General features: G+C 35.1%; 3 protein-coding genes across 3 annotated transcripts; all 3 read left to right on the forward strand.

Moving 5' to 3' along the window:
* Positions 1-241: 241 nt before the first annotated feature.
* LOC143565690 (thioredoxin-like 1-2, chloroplastic) lies at positions 242-1,824 on the forward strand. Its single transcript, XM_077052589.1, has 4 exons — positions 242-542; positions 632-814; positions 910-1,074; positions 1,543-1,824. Exons 1-4 carry the CDS (start codon positions 357-359, stop codon positions 1,732-1,734), a joined length of 726 nt encoding a protein of 241 aa, XP_076908704.1. The 5' UTR covers positions 242-356; the 3' UTR covers positions 1,735-1,824.
* Positions 1,825-4,459: 2,635 nt separating this feature from the next.
* Positions 4,460-26,869, forward strand: LOC143565689 (chlorophyll a-b binding protein P4, chloroplastic-like). Its single transcript, XM_077052588.1, has 3 exons — positions 4,460-4,719; positions 26,149-26,564; positions 26,632-26,869. Exons 1-3 carry the CDS (start codon positions 4,517-4,519, stop codon positions 26,766-26,768), a joined length of 756 nt encoding a protein of 251 aa, XP_076908703.1. The 5' UTR covers positions 4,460-4,516; the 3' UTR covers positions 26,769-26,869.
* LOC143565691 (chlorophyll a-b binding protein P4, chloroplastic) lies at positions 8,895-9,932 on the forward strand. Its single transcript, XM_077052590.1, has 2 exons — positions 8,895-9,250; positions 9,665-9,932. The coding sequence occupies exons 1-2, from the start codon at positions 8,935-8,937 to the stop codon at positions 9,799-9,801; spliced, it is 453 nt and encodes a 150-aa protein (XP_076908705.1). The 5' UTR covers positions 8,895-8,934; the 3' UTR covers positions 9,802-9,932.

The following is a 26,869-nucleotide window of genomic DNA, read 5'->3' on the forward strand; positions in this document are numbered from 1 at the left end:
AATAGAAAGTTATTTTAGCTTTATTCAATTTTCACATCTACTTAAATAAGCTCAAATCTTAAAAATTCACATTTATTTTGTGAGTGGATAAAGTTGAATTTAATGAAACTGGAGACCCTACAAAAGAGCCCACAAAGCTTTACTTTTCCCTTCCCCCAAACCTTCATCCATACTTCTCTCCTCATCAAAAGAACACAATCTTTTTGTTCATCTTTCTTGCATCATCATCACTCCTTGGATTCTTGTTATCTGGATTTTATAAACCCTCAGTTGGTCTTTTGTCTTGCCTCAAATCATATAAACAAAACAAGGGTTTTTAGTCTTCTTCAATCTTTAACCTCAATAACATCTCTTCAATGGCCTCTTCATTGAACTCCATTATTCTTCCTGGTTATTTAACTTCTTTTCAAGAAACCGCAAATGGGTCTCATTCTTCTTCACTTATCTCCACTGATTTGACCCAAAGATCACATCTTTTGTCAGATCACCACAAGGGTTTAACTTTAACTTCAAATTCTTGGAATGCCAAAACCCCTGTTCTTGTATGTTCAAAGTTAACAACTTCTTTCAAGATTTTATTAATGGGGTTTTGTTTAAACTTAATCTTGATTTAATTTACATTTCTTTGCAGGCACATACTTCTGTTTGTGTTAGCAAATCAATGAGATGGTGGGAAAAGACACTTAAGCCCAACATGATTGAGATCAATTCAGCTCAAGAATTAGTAAACACACTATCAAATTCAGGGGATAGATTGGTCATTTTGCAGTTTTATTCACCTGGTTGTGGTGGGTGTAAAGCCCTACACCCAAAGGTATGAACTTTATAAAAATCCCATCTTTTTTATTTTACAAGATTTTATTATTAATTAATCTTTTTTAATTGATTTATTTTTGGGTTTATATTCAGATCTGTCAACTGGCTGAGTCAAGCCCTAAAGCAATATTTCTCCAAGTGAATTATGAAGAACTCAAACCCATGTGTCAATCTCTTCACATTCATGTTCTGCCATTTTTTAGATTTTATAGAGGTCATGAGGGCAAGATTTGCAGCTTTAGTTGCACTGTTGCAACTGTAAGTTTCTTTTTCATTTTAATTTTGAATTAAATATTGAAATGGTTAAGAGTTTAAATGATTATTAGATTTCATTAACAAAATAAAGTATACAAGCCCTTGAATTATTTATGAAAAGAACATGATGATCAGTTGGCCGGAATCTAACACGAAATTCGTGAGTTTATGTTTACAAATGGGTTCGGGTTAGTTTTGGTAGACCGTTTAGCTAAGCAGGTCGTATTCTTGTCAACTCGGCAGGTTTGTGGCTTGACCTTGTTTAACCTATATATTTTCATTTTACTTTTTTTTTTCCAAATGTGTTTTGTGTAATTAATTAATTTGCTAGTATTTAATTTCAATTTAAAAACTGTTAATTTTAATAAAATATTTTATAAATTTATAAAATAAAATTAAAATAGACAAAAGCATGTTGATTTGATGATAACAATTGGTTAATGGAGAGAATCTTGATTTTTATGGTAACAGATCAAGAAATTCAAGGATGCATTATTAAAGAACAAGTCAGATGGGTGTAATCTTGGTCCAGCTAAAGGATTAGAGGAGTCCGAGTTGTTGACTTTAGCTTCAAATGGTCAAATTTCTTCGTATAATAATTCTCCATCGAAGTCAAATGAGGATGATTTGCTTGTTAAAAAGATGAATTTGCTTCTTGCATAGGTTGAATTTGAAAACAATTTATTTGCAAGAATTTACTTGTTTAGGTTTTAGAATATGTTAGTCCATTTGAACCCTAATGGGTTTGTTGTTGGGCTTGCTGCTTTTTTAGTTGATGGGTAAGCCCAAGCCCCACTTGTTTGATATTTGTTTAGTTTGTTGTTACCAATTGTAATTTGTGATTAATGGTTATTGACCAATCAAGTGGTAGTTGGAGTTTGTTATTAATGATATCAAGTTGGTCATCAGGTGTGTATGGAAACACACATAAAATTGTTAATACCACTTTTGAAACAAGGCTATTGTAGTTACTGGTTGGTGGTTACTATCATACTATGGTTCTTCAACAGAAGGCTGTAAAAGCCCAAAGAAGAAAATAGCCCAAATACATCAACTGGTTACTTATTTTGGTTTGTGGGCCATAAATTTTATGTAAATATATATATTTTGGGCTTTGGCCTTTAGGCACTACCGTATAAATTTACCACAGCTAATGGGATCCTCCTGCTGTGAGTTGTGACCTGGTGCGAGTTTGGTATAGACATGAAATGCAGAAAGACAATTGCATCATACCTAATTAAGTAAAAGTTACAAATGTAAAGTTGCGTGTTACGGAGCTATGTGGCTTATAGTATCGCTTCGGTACGGATAGTAAAAATTATTGAAACCGATTCGTGTTGAAACCAAAACCATAAAAAAAATACTATTAGTGGCTGTTATTTGGCCAGTAATATTGGTTCGGCTTGGTAAATATATGTGTTATGTTGGAACCCTAAATGAATTGGCCCAAAGAGCCGAGAGGATTCTAAGTAATGCTCTAAATAAATGACCAATAAGAGAGAATTATGCAAGTGTGTTATACATGAATCTTAAATTCCTCTCTCCCTTTATATAGGCAGGAAGGAGATCTCTATTACACAAGAAGATTTTGGTCTTATGTCCCTTGGATGTTGTCCTGGGGTCTTTTGTTCTACCCATCAGATCTTCCTGACAAGTCTTTTCTTTAGTATGGTGTGGTTTGGAGGTTGAGGTGCATGCTTGCCTTGGTTTTCTTTTCTGCCCGAAGCAATAGTATTATTTTATTTGAGAGGTAATCCTTAATTAGACAGGTATTTAGTTTCTAATTACTAGTTACAATCTCATTCCTTCTAATCTGGACTGATCCTTTCATTATTGTTGGGCCTGCCTCTTATCATTCCCTAGAGGCCCATTCGTGAAACCGTTCTTGAGGCCCGATTACGGGATAGGCTCTTCAAGTTTCCCAGTATATTATCCTTATTATTTATGATAAGGGTAAGGGACTTGCCTTGGCCCATTTCAACCTCATGACTCAACCCATCTCCTTTACCCATGGGCCATTGTGCTCTCAGGACAGTCTTGTCTGTCGATGTGAAGTGTCCTTGGCCGGAGCCCGGAGGCACATGGTTGGTTTTGACATTCCTTTTGGCAGGAGCAGAAGACATAATAATGCGTGCCTTCCTTTCCCATGTAACCATATTAAACATCTCTTTGGGCTACTACTTCTATTTAGTGTCTCTTCCACTCATCTGGGCCTTCCTTGTTGTTGGGTCAGCTTCTTTATTTAAATCAGAGGCCCATACAGCGGGTAACCTCTTCAGGTATAGAAAAAAGTTATTACAATAGTTTATTTACACAGTTGTCTCATGTAATCCACAAAGTAAAGTCATGAACCGCACAAAAAGATACACATCACACATGTTTGACACCAATAGAAAACCATAAAAGTGAATATTGATACAGCTTCTGATAATACCGTTACTTGTATTGATGTTGTTTGGTTGGTATTAGTACGATTCTTTATGGTACAAGTACTTGGTATAGTTTACATAAAAATGCTTAATTACACAAAAGCCCTCTCATTTAACCAAAAATAAAGTCGTGATATGCATAAAATGATATGGACACGTATTTTATGTCGAACGTTAAGTTTAGTACTATTGGAAGGATTGTAGCTCCATTTTTCATAAATCTGGAAACACAATTCACTGAAGACCTGGTGGATGATAAAGGGTGGGTGTGATTGTGTGAAGCATAAAAGACATCAACTTCTTTGTGAGTCGTTTTGGGGTGCTATGTTTTGTCCTATTGCATACCTAGATTATTTTGTGTACAGAAGGAAATTTAGGGTGTTCATCTGAAGATGAAGACCGGTAACTTGTAGGTCATTTTAAGTTTGTTTTAATGGTTATGATTTACTTTGTTTTCACAACATATTGACGGCTAGGTTAAATGAATGTTACAATACCGAAATCAAGTTATTACACATGGAGTATGACAATTTCTGTCACATGTTTGACAAACTTGTTAACCACTAAGACATGTTATACATTGTCTTAATTCTCTGCCAAAGCCAGAAAAAAAAATATTTACCTGTACGGTTTGACGTAAATTTCCATTGACATGGCTATAGACGTATATCAAATCTAGAATAATAATAACATGATATTTTTTAATAAACAGGCACGTGCCATCCAATGATTGGCTAACAAATATTCCAATGTGGCAACGACTGGGGCCCACAATGACACTTGGGAAGAACAACAACAATGTAAAAGATTTTGTGGATATGCCACATGGAGATAAGGATAAGCACATATTGCTTCTCATTGGTCAGTTTCCAATCAATACCCTGAATATCTAACAAAATCATCAAACCCTAAACCACAGCCACAAGATCATCACTCACATCATTATTACAAAAGGACGAACTCACATTATTCATTTGCAACTCATCTCTCCAAACCACTAACTACCACCGGAAAGTATGGCTGCTGTCACACAAGCTTCAGTTGCAGTTTTCCGGCCGTGTGCTTCCCGGTCCAGATTCCTAACCGGATCACCAGGGAAGTTAAACAGAGAAGTATCGGTTAAACCGGTTAGCACCTATTCATCCGGGTCGTTCAAGGTTGAAGCCAAAAAGGGCGAGTGGCTACCCGGTTTAGCTTCACCTGGTTACCTAGACGGAAGGTATGTTTATTCGGTTATGTTCGTTTAAATTTGCTTGTGTATGCTGATTTACATTTGTGAACTGTTTGTTTATATTTTAAACGAACACGAACATGCCTTTTTTTTAATGAACTATCAACAAAAATATTTTGTTTGATTATACATTCATGTTTGGTTAAACTTAAATAAACGAACACGAATATGCCCATTTTATTTGTACGATTAGCTTATAGGTCTGTGCATGAACCACTTGCATATATCCGGCTTTTCGGTTCTCGAATATCTTTAGATCCCCGAATTGTCGGTTCGGGTTAGATAATAAATAATAATATAATAATAACATGTTTGTCACTAGGGGTGGCAATCTTGACCCAAACCATTTCAAATGGGTCAATTTGGGTTGTTTTAAAAATCATATGAGTTGGTTTGGGTTATAGATTTTAATAAGATGGGTCACTTAAAATTCCACCATCTTATTTTTGGGTCAAAATGGGTCGACAAATTTAAATAAATGGGTCCATTTGGTTTAATGTCTTAAGGAAATGTGGCAAGCTCGGGTTGAAACGGGTTTTGGATTGGAACGAGTTCGGTTTAGGTTTCGAGCCGACATGAGCTTTCGCACTGGACGGGTTGGGTTTCGGTATCCTTTGTTTCTTTTTGGTCGGTTTCGGAGCACTGGACGGGTTGGGTTTCGATTTCTTTTGTTTGTTTTTGGTCGGTTTCAGATTCGTTATCGGCTTTTCGTTTTGTTGTCTGTTTTTTCAGTTTCATTTCTGTTAGTTTTAGTTTTTAGTTTCGTTTAGATCGATTTTTTCGGTTTTGATTAATTCGGTTCGTTTTTGGTTTATGTTTTGTTTCCGTTGGCTTTCGGTTTCAGCTCAGTTCTCGGTTTTTTTTTTTTTTTTAAGAACGAGGGTAAAGGCGCAAACGTTTTAGTTTTTTTTTACATTTTTCGTTTTTGATTTATATTTTGAGATATGTTTTTTTTATTAATTTTTTTGAAATTTTTTAGGAGGGAATAAAAACCTCTCCCAAAAAAATTCAAAAAAATTAATAAAAAAATCATAACTCAAAATATAAATCAAAAACGAAAAATGTAAAAACCTAAAACGTTTGCGCCTTTACCCTCGTTCTTAAAATAAAAAATAAAAAAAAAACCGATCCGACCCGTTTTGACACGTTCCGACCTTGACCCATTCCGACCCGGACCCGTTCTGACCCAAACCTTTTGACCCTAACCCGTTCTGACCCGAACCAAAACAACCCTTTTTTTAGTTGACCCATTCTGACCCTAACCCGTTTCGACCCTAACCCGTCCCGACCCTAACCCATTCCGACCCATGACCCGTTTCGACCCAACCCAACCCAACCCATTTGCCACCCCTACTTGTAACCTGTAAAACGAAGAACCATGAGGTTTTAGGTTATCATAACCACCAAATCCATTCAATAACTATTTAGTAAGAATAAATGAAGTATTTAATCGAGCACGATACTACTTTTTCTTTGCCTTTCACCTTGTTTATAATATTGAAACATGAAAAAATTAATCTTTGGTGAGTTAAAAGAGAAATCTCGGACTCCGTTGAAAGACGTAAACGCTATGCATATATAAAAAACAAAGTCGCCAAAATAGCCATTTTGACCGACTTGACTTTTTTAAAAATAGGTTGGAATATTGGATCACACTAAGGCTGAGGGGTGCGGAGCGCGAGAAAGGGCGCAAGAGGCGGCGCGAGCACCACACCACCGAGGCGCGAAAGGGGCGCGAGCGCGGAAAAAGAGGCAGGCGCGGGTGGGCTAGCGGCTGGGGGAGCGTGAAGGAGGTCTGGGAATGCGTGAATAGAGCCGTTGGGCTCGTTTTTTATTAAAAAAAAAAATTTTTTTTACTCTATATAATAACATACCAATATCAAAAAAGTTAAATAAAAAAGTTAAATGACTAACAAATTTATTTATGCATTTTGCAGCGGACTACCAAAAGAGCAAGGTCTTTTGGACAAAGGTTAGGGAGACGTTCTATTCGCTCGTTGGGAGTACAGAGCGGAACGCCGATATGATTTCGGGTCGGTGGACCGAAATCAGAAAATTTGTCGGCTTGTTTACTAATCTGTTCAACAGGAACGCCGGTCGTATGAGACCAAGTGGCAGTGACGATTTGGCGGTTTATAATTTCACTGTCGAAGAGTGGAAGCAGGAGTGCCTGCGTAGGTATGGGACGGTGAAGACGTGGGACGATGTAAAGGTGTGGGAGAGGTTGAGAAGGTGTTCTAAGTGGGTTGAGCTGGTGGCGCCGGACGTTGATGCGGAAGTAGGGCCGAAACGGACTAAAACTAGTTCGTCTGGAGCGTACAGCACTTCCGCCGGGTCGGATTGCCGGGTTGGATTCGACCTAAACGTTGCGGGGGAGGAAACGTCTTCACCGCCGAGGAGGCGGCCATTGGGAAGGGACGCCAGGGGCAAAAAACCGGCTGAGGGGGAAGCCGTAAACATCAACGATCTTGTTGAATCCCTCAATAAATTCAACAAAACCATGGAGGTGGTCTCTAATGACAAAAAAGAAAAAAAAAGAATGAGAGATTTGGACTTCCTTACAAGAGACTTCAGTAACCTAAATCCGGTCGACCAAATGCTGATGGAAAAACAAAAGGAACGAATCCGGAAGAGGTTGATCGAAGAAGACCAAGCCGAAGAATAAGAATAATGTTTTTTTTTAGTACTTTAATTTTTTTTTTAGATATTAATGTGTTTTTTTAATTAATGTGTGTTTTTTTAAATAATTTATGAGTTTTTTTAATAATACGTTTTTTTAATACATTTATAAAAAAAATAAAAAAAAAACCGCTCGCGCCCCCTCTCGCGCCCCTCCACACCATGTCCCGGGGCGCGAGCACCTAAACCAACACCCATCTTATCAAGTTTCTCTCTCTGCCACACGTCACAATATTATTGGCTGGCGCCCCCACTCGCGCCCCCCCACACCCCTCAGCCTAACCGCTAACGCCTAACCCCTGACACAACGTATTTCCATTTGGCGCTACATATGATATTTCATCTGGAGTTATTTTCTTAGTTAATAAAAGAAAATCAAATGATATTTAAGTAAATAATAACGTTAAAGGCCATTTTGTTAAATTCAATGTTTAAAATGGCTATTTTAGTAATTTCCATAAAAGGGTCATCTATATATACTAAGTCCTATGGTTCCTGAACCATTTGTGTCATTTCAGTCTTCCAGGTGACAACGGGTTCGACCCATTGGGACTAGCCGAAGACCCAGAGAACCTAAGGGGGTGTTTGGTAAAGGGATTTGATTGGGGAGAAATAGAATTAGAAATATTTCTTTTGTTTGTTTTCCACTTTTCATTTCTATTTCTCTTTCTATTTCTCTAAAACTAGAGAATTCCATTTCTCTTTAAAACAAAGAGAAATCCATTTCTCAGCAGCCTCCTCATAGCATGTCACCACCTCGTCTCCGGCCACCACCTCGTCTCCAAGTCTGCAACCGCCACCTCGTCTCCAAGTCTGCAACCACCACCCCGTCTCCGCCGTTCGCAGTGGTGAACACAGAGATGGTAACCGGTTGTAGGTTGCAGGTGGTACGGGTGAACGGAGATTAGGATTTCAAGTGGTGGTTCGTGGTAGGTTAGGGTTTTCAAATGGTCGGGTGATTGTGGTCGCAGGTGGGTGACAGTGGTGGTGGAAATCGGCGGTGGTCGCAGGTGGCTTCTGATTATCATCATCATCATCGCCACCACAACCACCACCACAAAATCTCCAAAGAGGCAGTGATGACAGATCTGAGCCTCCTTTTTCTATATCTTATGTTCCAAAAATTTGAATCTTTTTAATTTCTTGTGTACTGTGGTTGAAGAAGGGGATTTGGTGGCGGCAGCCGGTGGTGGTGGGCTGTGGTTGAAGAAAGGGCTGTGGTGGTGGTGCTGGTGGTGTGGGGCTGTGGTGGTGGGGCTGGTGGTGGTGGTGGTGGTGGTGCTGGTGGTGGTGGGGCTGCGGTGGTGAGTGGTGTCAGGTTGGGTGGAGGTGGGGTTGGGTATGGAAGAGTTCTCTGTTTATTTTCTCGTGTACCAAACAAGAGAAATGATTCTCATTCTCCATACCAATTCTCTTTCTCTACAATTCCATTTCCATTTCTATTTTCTATCCTTTTCCATTCTCTGTACCAAACACCCCCTAAAGTGGTTCGTTCAAGCCGAGCTTGTAAATAGCCGGTGGGCCATGTTGGGAGTTGCCGGGATGTTGCTACCTGAGGTTTTCACAAGCATAGGCATAATCAACGTTCCTAAGTGGTATGACGCCGGTAAATCCGAATACTTTGCATCATCTTCCACCTTGTTCGTGATCGAGTTCATCTTATTCCGCTACGTCGAGATCAGAAGATGGCAAGATATCAAGAACCCGGGAAGTGTTAACCAAGATCCGATTTTCAAAAGCTACTGTTTGCCTCCGAATGAAGTCGGGTACCCAGGTGGCATATTCAACCCACTCAACTTTGCAGCAACTGCTGAGGCCAAAGAGAAGGAGCTTGCTAACGGTAAAAACTTTATTAGTGATACATGGTTTTAAAAATTATATCACTAAATATTATAACATGTGCTTAATTATAGAATACCTTACAATTGATTTAAGAATAATATGCCTTACAACTGAGTATATAGAATTTATAGAATACCACTTGATATGCATTACATAAATACAAATCTTATCATGTTAAAACTTTTAATAAAATTGAACTATTTTGAAAAAAAAATATTTAAAGTTATTGGCCTTAACCTTCAAACCACCTATATCGGATTTGGTATGCATTTCTTAAAACTGTAGTTAGTGATTTGACAATTTTTTTTGTTTTTTTTTTACAATAAACCCCTTAACTCAATTATACGTACAAGTAAATGACTCAAAATTGTTATCGAACTTTACTTATTAATAATGTTTATCATAATTTCAGGGAGGCTAGCAATGTTGGCGTTCTTGGGGTTCATTGTTCAGCACAACGTAACCGGAAAAGGGCCATTCGACAACTTACTGCAACACCTCTCAGACCCATGGCACAACACCATAGTCCAGACCTTGTCAGGGAACTAAAAAATATTTAAAAAATATAATCATTTATGTTGTAAACCATGGACCGTGTGATCGATCTAAGCTTTGTTTTTGTTTTGTTAATGTACAGTAATATGAGACGTTAATTTATAATTTATTTCAACTTATACCCATCCACCTATCATTATAAATGTCTCCATTCATTATTTCATACTATACAACTAAAAAACATCACTTAAACCAATATGGTAAAACAAACTTAATAAAGCATGTGCCATTCCTTCGTGGTCGATTAGACGATCTTGTTTGTGTATGAAATCATAACCATATAGCCATAATAAAGGATTGAATCGATATCAAGAAAACGAACAAAATAACGAACACACAATATAAAGTAACACTCTCTTTTATTATACTAGGGAAATATAACTTAAAAACCCTAATGCAATAACTCTTATAAATTAAACCCTACTTGGTTATCATCTATATATAAACCTAATTTGGCAAGCAAGAAAACTAATTAACCCTGATTATCACATAATGGGCCTCCACCCTTTCTTAGATAATTGGGCCGACCCTCATCGGGCCCACTCAGGATTTACTTCGGGACACCCCGGTATCAAACAACTTTGCTGGATCGATCCTTTTTGAAATTTCTTGCCCTCAGTTTGGTTCGATTACTCACCAGTCAATTTCGTTCGATCTTGGTCATTACCTCGACTTCAACCACGCCCTTGGTTCCCGCGACATCGCGACCGACTTCCTTCGCTTCCCTTATGATTATTAGAATAAAAACTAGAATATAATATTTTAGTTTGATTACCTGAGCATGAACGGATTTGCTCATCACACTACTACACAAACTCGTATTTGCTATGGAATTTTTGCTACGGAATAAATCGGTTGCAAATTTTGCTACGAAGTAGCTACGAATTAGCTACGAACGTATTTTGCTATGATTTAGCTATGCATATTCCGTTGCAAAAAAAATGCGTAGCAACATCCGTAGCAATCTTGAGAAAATAAGTATAATAAATATAACTTCATAAAATCCGTACCAAAATCCATAGCAAACTTGAGAAAATAGATATACTAAAATAACTACATAAAATTTGTAGCACAGTTCATAGCTAAATTAAGAAAAAAAAAAATGTAAAAACTAATTCTAAAAAATCCACAGCAAATCGAGACCTCAAGTATTTAAAAAAAAAATAGTCACAAAATTAACAAATATAAACACTGATAATAGAATTTTATAAAACCCATATAAAACTAATCAAATAAATATTAAATAGACAAATAAGAATATTTTAACAAAAGTTCATAAAAACATAGCAAAAATTAAGAAACAAATATTTAATAAATAATTAAAATATAGTTAATTTTAATTCAGGGGCTATTCGTTAGCAAAATTAAGAGAGAAGGATTTCAAAAAATATTGAAAGATAACTAGATATTCCTCAAAAATTAAATTCGTGTGAAATTTTGTAACAAAATCCAGAAAAATAAATATTAGAAAATTACCTTGGTGAATCAATGGATTATGAAAAATCAACACAATTGGAATATATAGTCGAAGATCCTTAGATGGGGGTAGGGGTCTATGCACATCAAAATAGAATCGAACTGAAACATAGTAATAGTAAATGCAAGTTACCAAGTGGCTAATGGTGGTAGGGGTAAGCAAACGAGTATTACCCATACTATCTTATATGAATCCAGTTAATGGTATTCTCATGACCCGACCTAATCGTAGATAACCGAGCCAGGTCGGTTTAGGTCTCGCGTCTTACCGGACTATGCTCAACCCATAGGAGCAATTAACGGATCTTACTTACCATACCTGACCCGGACTAGGTTAAAAGTATTCTTAGTACTCGGGTATCAAAACTATTGTAATATAGCCGGGTATGATCGGTTTAGGTCTCATGAGTCTTATCTGTTTTATGCTCACCACTAAATGGTGATGAATTAGTTTCACACATATAGATACAAGTAAAATAAAGGTCAGTAGAGAAAAATTATGATAAAATAAATGATACATATGCAGTCATGGTGTATATTAACATTAAGATTCCCTAAAGGTTGGTACGACTTATAATGACTCATTATGACCACTCATGACAATATATAAAGCTAATGGCATAAACGTGTAGAGTATGTCAAACATAGTTAACGTATGTCAAACTTGGTCAATCATAGTGTACCACGGTCATATTATATTTAGGCCAAATGGGACCTAGTGGTGGTGAATCATGATTAAGCATATCAAATGTAGGTTGAATATTAGCAAATTTGTGGCGAGTAATGATCAAACATAGTAATATATAGCTAGTCACAAATGGATATGATAAAGTAAGATTATGAAGTAGTTACACCTTACGAATTCCTTACAACCACTATAACATTCATGGGTAATATGTCTTATTAGGTCAAACATACTTCAAATTTGATCAACCAAAGTCAGAACAAAGTCAATGTAGTAAAATAATTAGTGATCGTAGTGACTCTTAATAAAACATAATGAACGTGTGTAAAAAAATGGTTAGTTGTGAAATGTAGTTAAACATGCATAATGGATACTTAACCTATCATAGGTATATATGATTAAAACTCTTCATCGGTCGTTATTACTTATAATGGTACATTATGAGACTTGTAAAATAATATGGCACACAAGCTAACACATAGTAAGTATAGACCAAACATATGTCAAATGGTGACGAATAAATTTAACCATGCTTTACCATGTTATGATGGTTTATATGAAGCCTTAATAAATCACATACACCTATTACTGATCAATCCTAGTAAATCATGGTCAAACTTATGTCAAATGGTGACGAATAATGATCAAACATAGTGATAAACAATCAGTAATAGGTATATATTGATCCATTAAGGCTTCATATAAACCATCATAACACGGTAAAGCATGGTTAAATTTAATAAGTTGTATAAAAAATATTCCACAATCAGACTAATTTGCACATAATCAAATTTAAATTTAAAGAATTTTGATTCTCTTTTAATTATTTTTCTAAAATACTATTTTCTATAAATTATTTTTATTTACCTCCACACATATTTAAACCTTTTAATTTTCTTTTCAGTTTTTGGCTTTTCCGCCTTCTCCAAAAATTAAAATTTCCCTCTTTCTAAGTTTTCAACGTCTAACCCTAGCCTCAAATCGAGTTTCCTAAACCGAAGTTCTCTACAATTTGCCGAAGGTTCTCTCTCAAATCGAGTCGATATGCCTAAATTCAGAAATCTGAAAGGGTTCGTTTCGTTCTATACTATTGCAATCCTTGATCTTAAATTCTGGTAGGGTCGAATTCTTCTCTCACTAACTATCGCTCTCTCTCGAAACAGGTTTAGTTGATTCTCTGTTGGCTGCTGTCGATTCTGCCTCAATCAATTATGTTTAACTGTTAGGGTGTTCCAAGAAGGCTATCATTGTGTCTATTTGATTTTTGGTTTTGCTCAAGGTATGTTAACTATTTTCTTTTCTATAATATATAATTATATATGTTCTATTGTTAACAATGCATTCCCATGAATTCATTTTTGTTAATATATGTTATATATATATATTAAATTATTAATTATTTAGCGTATTGCTTGTGAAAGCGTGAGACTTGTTTTATAGAACCAATTAATTGATTTTTATTCACTGATTATTGAAGAACAAACTACATCGTTACTGGGAAGCTAATACTAATAGTTGGTTTTTGAGTTTCTTTTCTGTTGTTGTTACTGAAGAATATTTGGTTGTGACCCTTAATGTTGTATCTTGGGAAGCCACCGTTGAATACATTTATTTATGAAGTATATTTTACTTCCTTTCAATTTGATTCAACTTCTTTTGTCATGTCATCATTTTTATTAAGTAAATTTTTTTACGGTAGACGTGCATAACTTTTTCACGGTTAGAGAGCCTGGTAAGAAATTTTTAAGTTGTAAAATTTTTTTAAGTAAATAACTTTACATGATTAGGTATTGAAGTGGGGTGCTAAGTTTGGTGAGTTTTAGGCACAGACATACACAAAGAAAGGATTGAGATCCTTAGATTGTCGGGGTTTAAGAGGTCGTTATGGAATTGTTCCAGAGAAGTAAACGATTTGGAAGAGACCATTTAGGAGCATAATGTGGCTTGGGTTGACTCGAGGGTGGGTGAAGCTTATGTAAGTCTTGTTACTTTGTAAATGCATGTTTAACCAAGTTACACAACATTAAAGTACTACTTCTTTTTGTATTCTCATCACAGAAAACATACAATGAATATGTTATTGAGAAATATGGAGAGGTAATAGCTTACATATAGAAATTGATATGGAACTATTGTCATGAGCTACGTAAAAAAGCGTACATTATATGGGACCAGCAACATCACTAACTTGAATATCGTGATGACGAATGCATCTTCAATTCCCGAGTACCATATTTTGTATCCATTAGGGATAAGTAATGAGGTATGCATTCTCTTTTATTAAAAAATATATATTTTCATGAAATAAAAAAAAATAACGGGCTATATAAACGAGTTTACATATATTGACTTAGATTTGCATGTAATTTGTTAAAACGAGCAATTAAAGGTCTTAATCTATTTGATATCAATTTGTTATTGAGGGTATCCACTAACTTTATACGTACAGGTATATGATTGGACAAACAAATTATATGAGTTGGAACCGGATAAAGTAGAGAAATATGAATGATGGGGAAAATTGAAGAAATCGGGAGGCTATACGTTGAAATGTACGAGACTTCAGTTCCAGTTCACAAAATTTTCCAAGTTAAAATATTTATTGTATTGATAATTTGGATATTTATTTTGCTACATACTTACATTTGAAGAAGTTGGGTTATTTTTATTTGGTTTGAATATCTATGTTTTTGTATATATTTAGATTTGAATATAATGTTTATATAAAAAAATGAAAATAATATAAAAAGAAAGTTCTTAAAAAATTATAGCTAAATGTATGTTATAGATAAGTTTTATAGCAAAACTGGTCCGAATCATTTTGTAGCTAAATCCGTTGCTAAAACCTTGTTGCAAATTTTGTAGCTAAGAAATCCGTAGCGAAATTTCTTAGTTAAAATCCGTAGCGAATTTCGTAGTTAAAAATCCGTAACAAAATTTGGTAGCTAAAAAAACGTAGCAAAATTTCGTAGCTAAAAATCCGTAGCAAACATTTGGGTACCAATTTCTGTAGCTAACGCAGCTAAAGTAGCGACGTCCCATTTTGTAGCTAAAACCATCGCAAAATATAAGCCGTAGCTAAAATCTGTAGCAAATAAACTAGCTACGAGACTTGTACCTACGAACCAAATCCATAGCTAATCGGTAGCAAAATGGGAGTTTTCTACGAATTTGCTACAGATGTGGCCGTACCAAATACCTGATTATGTAGTAGTGTCATCGATTCGCTTCTCATAAGCTTTTAACCGGCCGACAACGTCGTCATATGCTGCAGTTTTGAGATCCAAGATCTGCTCGAGGGATGCTACCACCTGAATATGCTTTACCCTTGGAACACTGTTGAGAAGTTTCTTCACTAACTTTGGCTCCTCGATAACCCGACCCAAAGCCGCGAAATTCGAAGCAAATCCTGACAACTTATTGGAATATTCATCGATCGATTTCGAGTCTTTCATCCACAACCGATAAAAACCCAACTCCAACGTTTGCAATCTTGCTTCTCTAACCCTTTTAGCTCCAACATGGGGAGTCTTTATGGTATCCCACATCTTCTTGGCGGTTCCTTGATCACCAACTTGCATGATCAACGACTTGGGAACCGATTGAGACAACAACCCCATCGCTAGATCGTTCATCTCTAAATCGGCCGAACCCGGATCTATGATATCCCATACCTTTTGAATACAAAGTACGATCTTCATAAGTAGAGACCAAACGCTATAGTTTGTGGGTGAAAGCATCGGACATTGAACGAATGACTGCCTGAATTCTTTACCCTTTGGTGGTGGAACGTTGTCTCCAGTTGATCTCCTTCTTCATGAGTACCTTAACAACGTGTTCTAATGTGTTGTAAAGCCCAACTTCAATCAAACCTCCTGTTTGAACGTTTCTTGGTCAACAAACTTGACAACGTCTCGAACCTTCGTGGCCAAGTTACCTTCAATCGATCGGATCGATGGTGGTGGCAGCGGCTCATTGTTCCGCAGCTGCAAACTAATCATGATGGTGGCTCCAACTCCTTCGGCGGAGACGGTGATCACATCTGGTTATTCGTTCGGTTTTCTAACGAGGCTCTGATACCAATTCAAGGATTGAGCTGATATCAAGAACACAGACAAAATAACGAACACACAATATAAAGTAAAACTTGCTTTTATTATACTAAGGAAATATTACTTAAAACCCCTAATACAATAACTCTCATAGAGAAACCCAACTTGGCAAGCAAGAAAACTAATTAACCCTAATTATCACATGACGGTACTCCACTCCTTTTTAGATAATTGGGCCGCCCCTCACTGGGCTCACTTTGGAATTACTACGGGCCTTCACATAAAATACAAAAAAACTTTATTATACTTATAAAAATAAAATTGTAAAGCAAATAAGATGTTACCAGGGATTGAGGATATGAGTTTCAATCAAGGAAAGAGGGCACGACCCAGGCTCCAGGTTCCAGCTATGATACATGTTATCACCGAAAATGGGCCTTGGCAAGTTGGTATCTCAAAGTTGCAATTCATGGAATAATCTAGAAATCCTTGCAAACTTTTGGATGTTTCGGGCTTTAAATCTTTTGGTGGTGCAAAATTGAGATTAGTATATGGATGAAAGAGAAATTGTTCAATAAATTGTGGAATCAAGTTTAAAGTACTACATAAATCAGTCAAACCATTGTCCTATGTTGACCGGTCAACTTTTCTAGGAACTTCAAGATCTAGCTGTTTGCCGTTACCAAATAAATAGTAGTTTGTTTCGTTCTGCTGTGTTCAATGGCAGACTCGAATAGTTCTGTTCTTCCGAATTTGTCAATCAATTTTTCGAACCTTCTTTACATTCACCCTTCGGATTACTCTGGTATGATCCTTGTCTCAAAACTTTTTGATGGTGCTGGCTTCGTTGCATGGAAGAGAGTAATGACGATTGCTTTGTTTGCTAAAAACAAGCTCGGTTTCATTGACAATACTTTAACTATGCCGGCTAACGAGCTGCATCCTGCAATTTGGCAGCGTTACAATGATATGGTGATTTCATAGATTCTCAACACCAGTGATAGTGTCTTGTATGCTGAAACTGCTCAGATTCTTTGGAATGAGTTGAACACTCGATATGGTCAGGCAAATGGTGCTAAGTTTTATCAGTTACAAAAGAACCTTTGCCAAATCACTCAGGGTAAATTGCTACGTACTTTACCAAGATGAAATCAAGTTGGGATGAGCTGAATGATATAAATAGTATTCCCTCCTCTGCATGTTGAGCTGCACGTTTGCTAAGAGAGAAGAAGATTAGAGGTTGGTTCAATTTCTTGTTGGTCTTAATCCTAGCTATGACACGATCAGAAGCAACATTTTGATGATGCAACCACTTCCTTCTATCAGCCGTGCTTATGGTATATTCATACAATATGAGAAACTGAACGAGATTCATAAGGTCCCACCAGTGGGGGAACAGGAGAGAATAGAAGAACATTGGTATGCACTCATTGCAAGAAGAATGGGTATTCGGTCAACAAGTGTTATAAGCTAATTGGTTTTCCCAAAGATTTCAAATTCACCAAAGGCAAGAAGTTTGCTAATCTTGCTGATGATCAAGGGAAAAGTGGCCATAAGAATCAATCTGAACAGCAGTAAGCCATAACTCAGCAACAATACAATAATCTCATGATTCTATTACAGCAGACTAAAGTTCAATCTAGTGCTTCTACCATATATGCTGCTAATCATGCCATAACCATCAATCAGGAATCTTTTAGAGATATAATGTCTTTCAATTCTTCAAAACATAATTTTAAATGGATCATTGACACTGGTGTCAATGATCATATGTGCCATGATCAAAGTCTGTTTTCAAGCGTTACGTTTCTTAAAAATCCTATTTTTATGACTCTTCCTAATGGCACATCTATCACAGTCCATCAATTTGGGAATGTTCCTTTGACCGATGGCATTTCCTTGTTGAATGTTCTTTTCCTGTGCCACATTTTACACATAATATTCTCTCTATCTCAAGATTATGCTTTGATATTAACGGTATTGTCTTTTTCTCTAAAAATGCTTGTGTTTTGCAGGCCCATCCTCTGAAGAGACCACAGGCTCTTGGTGATATGCTTAATAGCTTTTACCTTCTCGAGCCACTAAACATTTTCCTGTTGATTCTTTTGTTTCCAATAATGTGTGTATGACAACCGACAAAATTACCGGTAAATCTTTGCCAATAATCTACCACATAAATCCTAGTTACAAGTCATTTAGGTTAATCATCTAGTAATTTTCATTAGAAAAACCTTCGAGTTACATAGAATTTCATTTTGTTTGATCTACCCATGACAATACTGTAAAAATACCCGGTATGCATACTAGAAACTGCTTGGTAAATTCTAGAAATCAAAAAAAATTTGTACGTTAAGAAATTCATAAATTGTATATTTTATATGGAATATATGATTTATGGAGTGAAAAACATTTTCTGTTATATTTTATATCATTCCACTTGGAATTGGCATGCAATGCATGTTTATACCGGCTTTTAAGCAAAATTTAATTGACCAACACCTGGTGCAAATATTATTACCGGAAATCATATAATATTAGCTAGTAATGTTATTTCGTAATTAATATGCGTAAAATGCTTCAAAGCTGAAATTCTTTTATAAAAACGACACGCGGTAATACTCGATATTTAATTAGCTCTTCCAAAAAAAAAATTATTATTAATAATAAAAATGGTGGACCCCGCTATCCACCTTTTTACCAAACCACTACCCAAAACCATTACCCACCCCCATTCTCCACTTATTAAATCCCACATTCCTTTTTTATATAAACCCATCAACATTCGTCATTTCCTACATCCATTTCATTCTTCACTAACTCACTCTCTCTCTACACACCAATTCTCTCTCACCATCCCTCTCTAAGATAAAAATTCGGTAACATTTCGGCCAAGTTTTCCAGCATGCTTCTGACGAAGTTTCCGGTCAAGTTTTTCGGACAGGTTTTCCGGCGACGTTTCCAATGAAGTTTTCCGGTGACATTATCCGGTGACGTTTTCCGGCAAGAATCCAATAAAATCTTACGTTAAAGTTCATTATTTTTGCATCTTAATCAAGATTTATTCATTATAATCTCTAAATAAGCTAACAACATGCTAACAAAATCAAAGGATTCCGTTTGCATGGATGGAAATACCTCTGCATTCTGTGAATCCACACTAAGTTAATCATGGATCCCTCTTGCATGGATGGAAATACCTCCGCATTCTGTGAATCCGCATTAACTTAAACATGGATCGCGTTTGCTAGGATGGAAATACCTCCGCGTTCTGTAAATCTGCACTAAGTTAATCATGGATCCCGTTCACATGGATGGAAATACCTCCGCATTCTATGAATCCGCACTATAACATGGTTACATACCTGCAACTAACTTTTCTTAACACGAAACCGCTAAAAATATTGCTAAGGTGCATATAAGTGCAACCCTAATCTTAACAGCTTTCTGACCCGATTTTGTTTCATCCATAATTTACTAATATTTAATCCAAATGTATTAAATCTTGATTCTATTACAAAGTTCGTCGAAAGACGAATCCAGAAATATAAATAACTTTGATAAACACCTTCGCTTGGACCTCCTAATAGTCCTCTTTACAATAGTGCGCAGATTTGTACACTTTTGAAAGAAGGGCATTTTTCTTATACTTTGGGGATCCAAATCAAAAACTTTTCTAAACAAAACTTGTTCACAACACAACAAACTAATAAACTGGAAAATTTTATAAAATTTCATCGATATTCAATATTTTTAACAAATCCGAACATCCGGGTCATAATCTATCCGAATCAGAAATAAACTTTATCAACATCTCTTACATCATAACTTTCACCTATTGACTTCACTTTAAGGCCTAGCATTCTCGTAACACAACCCACCCTAAATTAAGTATTTAATTCTTTTGGGCACCAAAAAAAATTCGTAGGTACATAAGCATACTTATGCACTTAACCTCTTATTCAAAGGTGAGTTTTCACAGCAACTTTTACTTGTTTTACTGTTTTACAAACTCGGGGGTAGAAACATACCTCAAACATCATTTCATTATTACCATCGAAAACAAGTGGCATAACCGGAATTTTTGAATAAATGAGAAAGATGCATTAGAGTTCACTAAGTCCTCAACATTAATATATAACCATTAACTATGCATTAGCTGTGGAAATATGAATAGTACTATTGGGATAACAGCCCCCGGTCATGGTTGGTCGCGCTAACCACTGACTTACCTAGTCAAATGATCGTATATTATCTAAGTATATCATGTGGATTGCCACATAACGAGGCAAAAGGAACCTGCCAAGCTTGGTTATAGACACATATAATGCAACTCGTTGTTTTAGCTAGACCACGAGAATCCCTCTAACTTGTTTTGGTTATCGTAAAATACACTGTAATTTATTATCATCAATGGTTTTCCTTTTTTCATATAGATAAATATTTGAGCTCACCAACATTATGTTGACGTTTTAACTATGTTTCTCAGGTACTTAGGCGATGCTGCATTAGTAAACTACTTAGGAAAAACAAGCATGCCATGGATACGCTTTTGAGATATTTAGCTAGTATAACCCAAGTCATTGGGTCGTACTTGAGAAATCATTGAAACTATTGTCTTTTAAATTAAATAAATTGGTTGTAAACTTTAAACTTTTATATATCCAATGCATGTTTGTGTTTGCAATAATCATATGCTCGTTTAACCATTTACGTCTTGCCCCATGATTCCGCCTTGGTGGGGTGTGACAGTGTTTAATTCTGTTGTAAGTTGTGAAACTTGGCATAGCAGGCTTGGTCATTTACCAAGTTACAGACTGAAGTAATTACCTTTCATTTCTAATGATTCCTTAAAATCTATTGAGCATTGTGATATTTGTCCTAAGGCACGATAATGTAAACTGCCATTTCCTACTAGTACCACATCAAATAGTAAAAATTTTGAGCTAATTCATATCGATGTTTGGGGGTCGTATCACGCCTACATATAATAGTTTTAGATATTTTCTAACCATAGTGGATGATTTCAGTAGGACCACATGGACACACTTTCTTTCAACAAAAGCAATGCTTTTCCTATACTTCCAATCTTTTACGGAAATGGTTAGAAACCAGTTTGGCACCACTGTGAAATGCATCAGATCCGATAATGCTTTTGAAATGGGGTCTGGATCAATTCAAAGTGCTTATTTGTTGAGTAAATGAATTATTCATCAAACCACTTGTGTAGCTATCCCTTAACAAAACGACATTGTTAAAAGAAAGCATAAACATTTGCTTGAAACCTCAAGAGCTCTTATGTTTCAATCTAAACTGCCGGTTTAATTTTGGGGTGATTGTTTGTTAACTACAACACATTTAATCAATTGGTTTCCTACCAAAATTCTTAACAATAAAACCCCTTATGAGGTTTTAACAGGAAAGACTCCTTCATATGATCATTTGAAGTCTTTTGACTTTCTTGCTTATGCTTCCACCTTATCTCATGAAAGAGATAAGTTCAAACCAAGGGTTATGCCTTATGTTTTTCTGGGTTATCCTCTTGGTAAATAGGCATACAAATTTATAACCTTAACACAAACAAAGTTGTCATATCATGAGACGTTGTTTTTTTTGAAGCTTTATTTCCCTATATAACTAAATCCAAAGATAGTTCCATTTTTCCATCTATTGATCTTATCAATCGATTTTTTATGATCCTTTATCTACTCCTCATACTGATCATGCTCCTAATCCTTCATCTCCCATTCCTATCCTTGTTCCTCTTTTTAATGCTTACCCTAATCCTGTTCGAAGATCTTCAAGAACATCTGTTTCGCCTTCTTACTTAAATGACTATGTTTACAACAACTCTGAATCTTCTCATCATTGTTTCCATAATGTCACTAATTCTTGCTATTTTCCTATCTCTTGTTCTTCTTCTCATTTTCTCCTTCCGGCTAGTCTCTCACCCGAGCAATCTTTGACTTACATATGCCTACTTCATATAAGGAAGCTGCTGGTATTCCTGAATGGTAAGATGCCATGCACACTAGGTTTAAGGCTTTTAAAACCAATCAAACTTGGGTTGTTACTGATCTCCCGTGGAGAGAAAGCCATTAAGTGCAAATGGGTGTTTAAAGTTAAACACGACATGGATGGGACTACTAGACGCTGTAAGGCTAGATTGGTGGTGAGAGAAGATACTCAAAAAAGAAGGGATTGATTATACTGAAACATTTCCTCCTGTTATCAAGATGACCACTATTAGAAGCCTTGAAATTGTTGTTACAAGGAGAAGCTAGCATCTATTTTAGCTAGATGTTAAGAATGCCTTTCTTCTAGGGATTTAGATGAATATATATAAGGGTGGGATCTAGAGAGAACTAGAGAACTAATAAAAATTAATTTTAACTTTTTTTAAAAAAATATTTTGCGATTTTTTTTTCTTTCCTCCTTCTAATAAGATGATATTGTTCCTAAAAAAAACCGTCGATGTAATGCATATGTGCACTAATGTGTGTTACATATATACAATAGTGTTTTATTGCATATAATATAACACAATTGCATTATACAATACACACTATTGAATATATGTAAATACAACGCTAATAATTGTACTCAAAACACACTATCGCATATACATAATACAACATTAATGCACATATGCACTATATTGATTTTTTTTATATTTTTGGATATAATATAACACTATTGCACTAATACAATACAAAATATTACATATATGCTATTCAACACTATTGCACATATCAAAATACCCACTAGTGCACATATGCAATAAAAAATGTCGATGTATTGCATATGTGCACTACAACGAGTTTTTATTATTATTTTTTATTTTTTAGAGTGAATGGTAACAAAATATAAGAATAATGGCAAAAATGAAAATTTAAAAATATTCTTTTAATTAAATTCAAAATATTTCTTTATTAGTTCTCTCTTTAAGAAGGAGTTCTCTCTTGATCCTCTCCCTATATATATATATATGCTACCACCTAGTATGCAACTTTATGGTGATCAAGTGTTGAAACTCTATGAATCCTTATATGGTTTGAAACAGGCTTCTAGACAATGGCATGGTAAATTGTCACCTGCTTTAAAGTCAAGAGGGTATCTTGGTTCTCAGAATGATCATTCTTTATTTTCAAAGACTATAGGATCCTTAGTGGTTTATGTCGTTGTATATGTCGATGGCATATTACTTACTGGGAAAAATTTGGAAGTGATCAATAATCTCAAAACTATCCTGGATTCAACCTTTAAAATCAAGGATTTTGGAAGACTCAATTATTTTTTGGTTATTGATGTCCTTAACACTACTAAATGTGTTATCATGTGCCAAAGAAAGTTCGCTAATGACATGCTTTATGAATTTGATAGTTCTAATCTTCTTGTCATAAATTCTCCGTTGTCTCACTATTTGTAACTTTAAGTTCATGAGGGAGTTGTTCTTGATGACCCTTTACGATACAGGAAGCTTGTTGGCAAACTTAATTACCTTACTCATACTCGGCCTGATCTTTCTTTTGCTGTTTAGTTTCAAAGTCAATTCATGCAAGATCGGAGGATTTCTCATTGGAATGTATCGCTTCATACACTCTCATATGTCAAAGGAACTTTATCTGAAGGTTTATTTTTTAATAACAATCCTTCTTTGATTTGCAAGCTTTTTGTGACTCCGACTATGTCTGTGTAACACCATGGCTTAAGCGGAAACGCCTGAGTGTGACGTGCAAATTGCTTAAAACACATGTGATATTATTAAGTGATAATATTATCATTAATTAATTTCAATATCAAATACATAAGTGTGAAAAGAAATACAAGAAAATAAACACAACTAAACAGCTTATCCATTTGTTTAAAATATCCTAAGTACTAATATCTTCTCCAAGTATCATCCTCTAATAATTATAAATGCAACATATATATAAAAAAAAGTCAACCAAATGGATAGTTGGTGAGTTCACACAAATTTTGATATGTATAATATAAAAACTATGAAATCCCATGAAACATGTGTAAATCGAGCAATTAAGGTCCTTTCCAGTTGGTAACAACCAACGTACTCGGATAATTGCGCAAGTAAGGTCATTTCCGGTTGGACAACCAACGTCCTTGGATAATGAGGCCCTTTTTCCCTAATAACAAAATGGTCCTGAGTGCAAAAGGGGGCTTATGATCATGCTTATTGAGGATACCACGTGCAAGTAAGTTTTGAGCAAGTAATCAAGTAAACACACAAGTCCATGATTTGAATTATAGTTTTGCTAATGACTCAATAAGCAATTGAATAGGTGAATAGTCCGATTTTTCCTCCACGACGATAAGGGGGATATATATGATACTCCCAAAATGTATAAAAGCATTAAAAAGGGGGTTTGAGAAACTCACATTGAAATTAATGAATAACTTGAAATAAAACCAAAAGCGCATTAACAAAACCGAAGCGATCGAACTTTACGAAGTATAATTAAAAATAAAATCTAACTAACAGGATTATAATGTTCAATAATTTGGTTTTAGGAATTTTGTATTATATATTTTATTAGTTTAAGGCATTTTGTATTATAATATTATTTTTAAGCTTTAAGGAATTTTAACGATTTTATTATTATTTTAATACTATTTAATTACTAATTTAATATTAAAATGAGAATTATAATATTTATGGACATGGATTTTATCGATCTAATATTATTCCGAATAATATTACGTTAGCGTATTTGAAGATATAACGAAATATAAATACAATATAATAATATTAATCGGTTCACGAAGCTTTAACGGATACAAAAAGTTGGTTTTTAGGTGAAAAAAGTTAAACTTATTTTACTTTACTTAATTTGAATCGGGTGGTCGACACCGGAATTCTATTTGTTTATTATTTTTTAATGCATTTTAGTTGTGTCAATATTTAATTATTTATTTAAGTTTTTTATTTTTAATATATACCTCAAGGATAGTTCTAGACAAAAACACAGTTTACTTTTTTTCCCTAGAACGGAAAAAGAAATAAATAAAGTCATTAGTTTTTCAATTTAATATATATATATATATAGTTCGGATAAAATACAAATGAAATTAATATGCTAATTGTGATAATCAAGTAAAGTAATTACATATACAAATAGAGTAATTATTATGTAAATACATCATGGAGTAATAATTACTCTATTTGTATATATAATTACTCTACTTGATTCTCCCTGTTCGTACGCTAATTTCATTTGTACGTTAGCTTTCCCCCGTATAGAAAAAGTATAGAATGAAAACTTATTTGAGTTGTGAAAACCCTATGTGACATCGTGTTTTTCACATATGTAATATATGTTGTTATATTTAATTCAAATCATCGAAAAATTAAAAAAAAATTGTTTTCCTATTTTTTTACTAAATTTTATATATGTTTTTAGGACACAAAAAAAGTTATATTTACTTTTATATTTTTTATTAAATTTAATTGTGAACCACAAGTTTCAAACTTTAATTAAAAATACGTGGTTAAGAGTGGGTTTCTAGAGTTTTCACAACTCAAGTAGCCTTTTATTCTAACATAACCCTATATATTTATATAAACAAACGAAAATTATTGAAATGCGGTGTTTATTCGTCTTTTCTAACATGTTAAAAGAATATATAGACAAAATTTGTTTATTGATAGAACCTAGTGTATGTGTGGTATGCTTCCTACATATGTTTAACAGTTGAAAAATAGCATATGAACAAATTACTCTAACTAGTTGGCTCACCCGCGCTCCGCGACGGGGGCAATTTCGGGCATGGAATTGCCGGTTATTATTTTTTCTCTGTTACTGCTAGTGCGTAGCATGAACAAATTACTTTAATGGTTTTTATTATGTATAACATATAGACGTTTGTATATAAGAAGTAAAAGTTTTTAAAAATTATGAACGATAGAAAAGGTTTCAATTTAGCTTTGTCGTTGTGTTTCCCTCACAATAATTTTATTTAAATTTTATATTAATTATTTATTTATAATGTTGTCCGGTTCTTAAGTCCGATCTGGATTGTCATAACCACATACATATTTGATGTTTGATCTAGTTGATCTTATAACATTGGCATTAACTAACCTTGGTCCATGAACCACTTGTGTTGTTTCAGTCTTCCAGGTGACAATGGGTTTGATCCATTGGGACTAGCTGAAGACCCGGAGAACCTAAAATGGTTCATTCAAGCCGAGCTTGTAAATAGCCGGTGGGCCATGTTGGGAGTCGCCGGGATGTTGCTACCTGAGGTTTTCACAAGCATAGGCATAATCAACGTTCCTAAGTGGTATGACGCCGGTAAATCAGAATACTTTGCATCATCTTCCACCTTGTTCGTGATTGAGTTCATATTATTCCACTACGTCGAGATCAGAAGATGGCAGGATATCAAGAACCCGGGAAGTGTTAACCAAGATACGATTTTTAAAAGCTACTGTTTGCCTCCGAATGAAGTTGGTTACCCGGGTGGCATATTCAACCCACTCAACTTTGCACCAACTGCTGAGGCCAAAGAGAAGGAGCTTGCTAATGGTGTAATTATATATACCTTCTTGCCATATGTTAAGATTTTTTATAACTAAATTGTTATTAATTTCAGGGAGACTCGCGATGTTAGCATTCTTGGGGTTCATCGTTCAACACAACGTAACCGGAAAAGGGCCATTCGACAACTTATTGCAGCACCTCTCAGACCCATGGCACAACACCATAGTCCAAACCTTGTCAGGAAACTAAAATAATCTTAAAAGATCATGTTGTAAACCATGTGTCATGTGACCAATCTAAGCTGTGTTTTGTTAATGTACAGTGGAATATGAGACATTGGTTTATGATTT

Source organism: Bidens hawaiensis, unplaced genomic scaffold (genome assembly GCF_021521415.1).
Source record: "Bidens hawaiensis isolate Kalapana, Puna unplaced genomic scaffold, B.hawaiensis_p1.1 tig00022511_1, whole genome shotgun sequence".
NCBI classification, from domain to species: Eukaryota; Viridiplantae; Streptophyta; class Magnoliopsida; order Asterales; family Asteraceae; genus Bidens; species Bidens hawaiensis.

Bases quoted from the DNA above. Each gene is read 5' to 3' on its own strand.
- LOC143565690 (XM_077052589.1), top strand. From the start codon at position 357: ATGGCCTCTTCATTGAACTCCATTATTCTTCCTGGTTATTTAACTTCT. The intron at 543-631 runs GTATGTTCAAAG...ATTTCTTTGCAG, and splicing joins ATGCCAAAACCCCTGTTCTT to GCACATACTTCTGTTTGTGT. The intron at 815-909 runs GTATGAACTTTA...GTTTATATTCAG, and splicing joins GTAAAGCCCTACACCCAAAG to ATCTGTCAACTGGCTGAGTC.
- LOC143565689 (XM_077052588.1), top strand. From the start codon at position 4,517: ATGGCTGCTGTCACACAAGCTTCAGTTGCAGTTTTCCGGCCGTGTGCT. The intron at 4,720-26,148 runs GTATGTTTATTC...GTGTTGTTTCAG, and splicing joins CCTGGTTACCTAGACGGAAG to TCTTCCAGGTGACAATGGGT. The intron at 26,565-26,631 runs GTGTAATTATAT...TATTAATTTCAG, and splicing joins AGAGAAGGAGCTTGCTAATG to GGAGACTCGCGATGTTAGCA.
- LOC143565691 (XM_077052590.1), top strand. From the start codon at position 8,935: ATGTTGGGAGTTGCCGGGATGTTGCTACCTGAGGTTTTCACAAGCATA. The intron at 9,251-9,664 runs GTAAAAACTTTA...TCATAATTTCAG, and splicing joins AGAGAAGGAGCTTGCTAACG to GGAGGCTAGCAATGTTGGCG.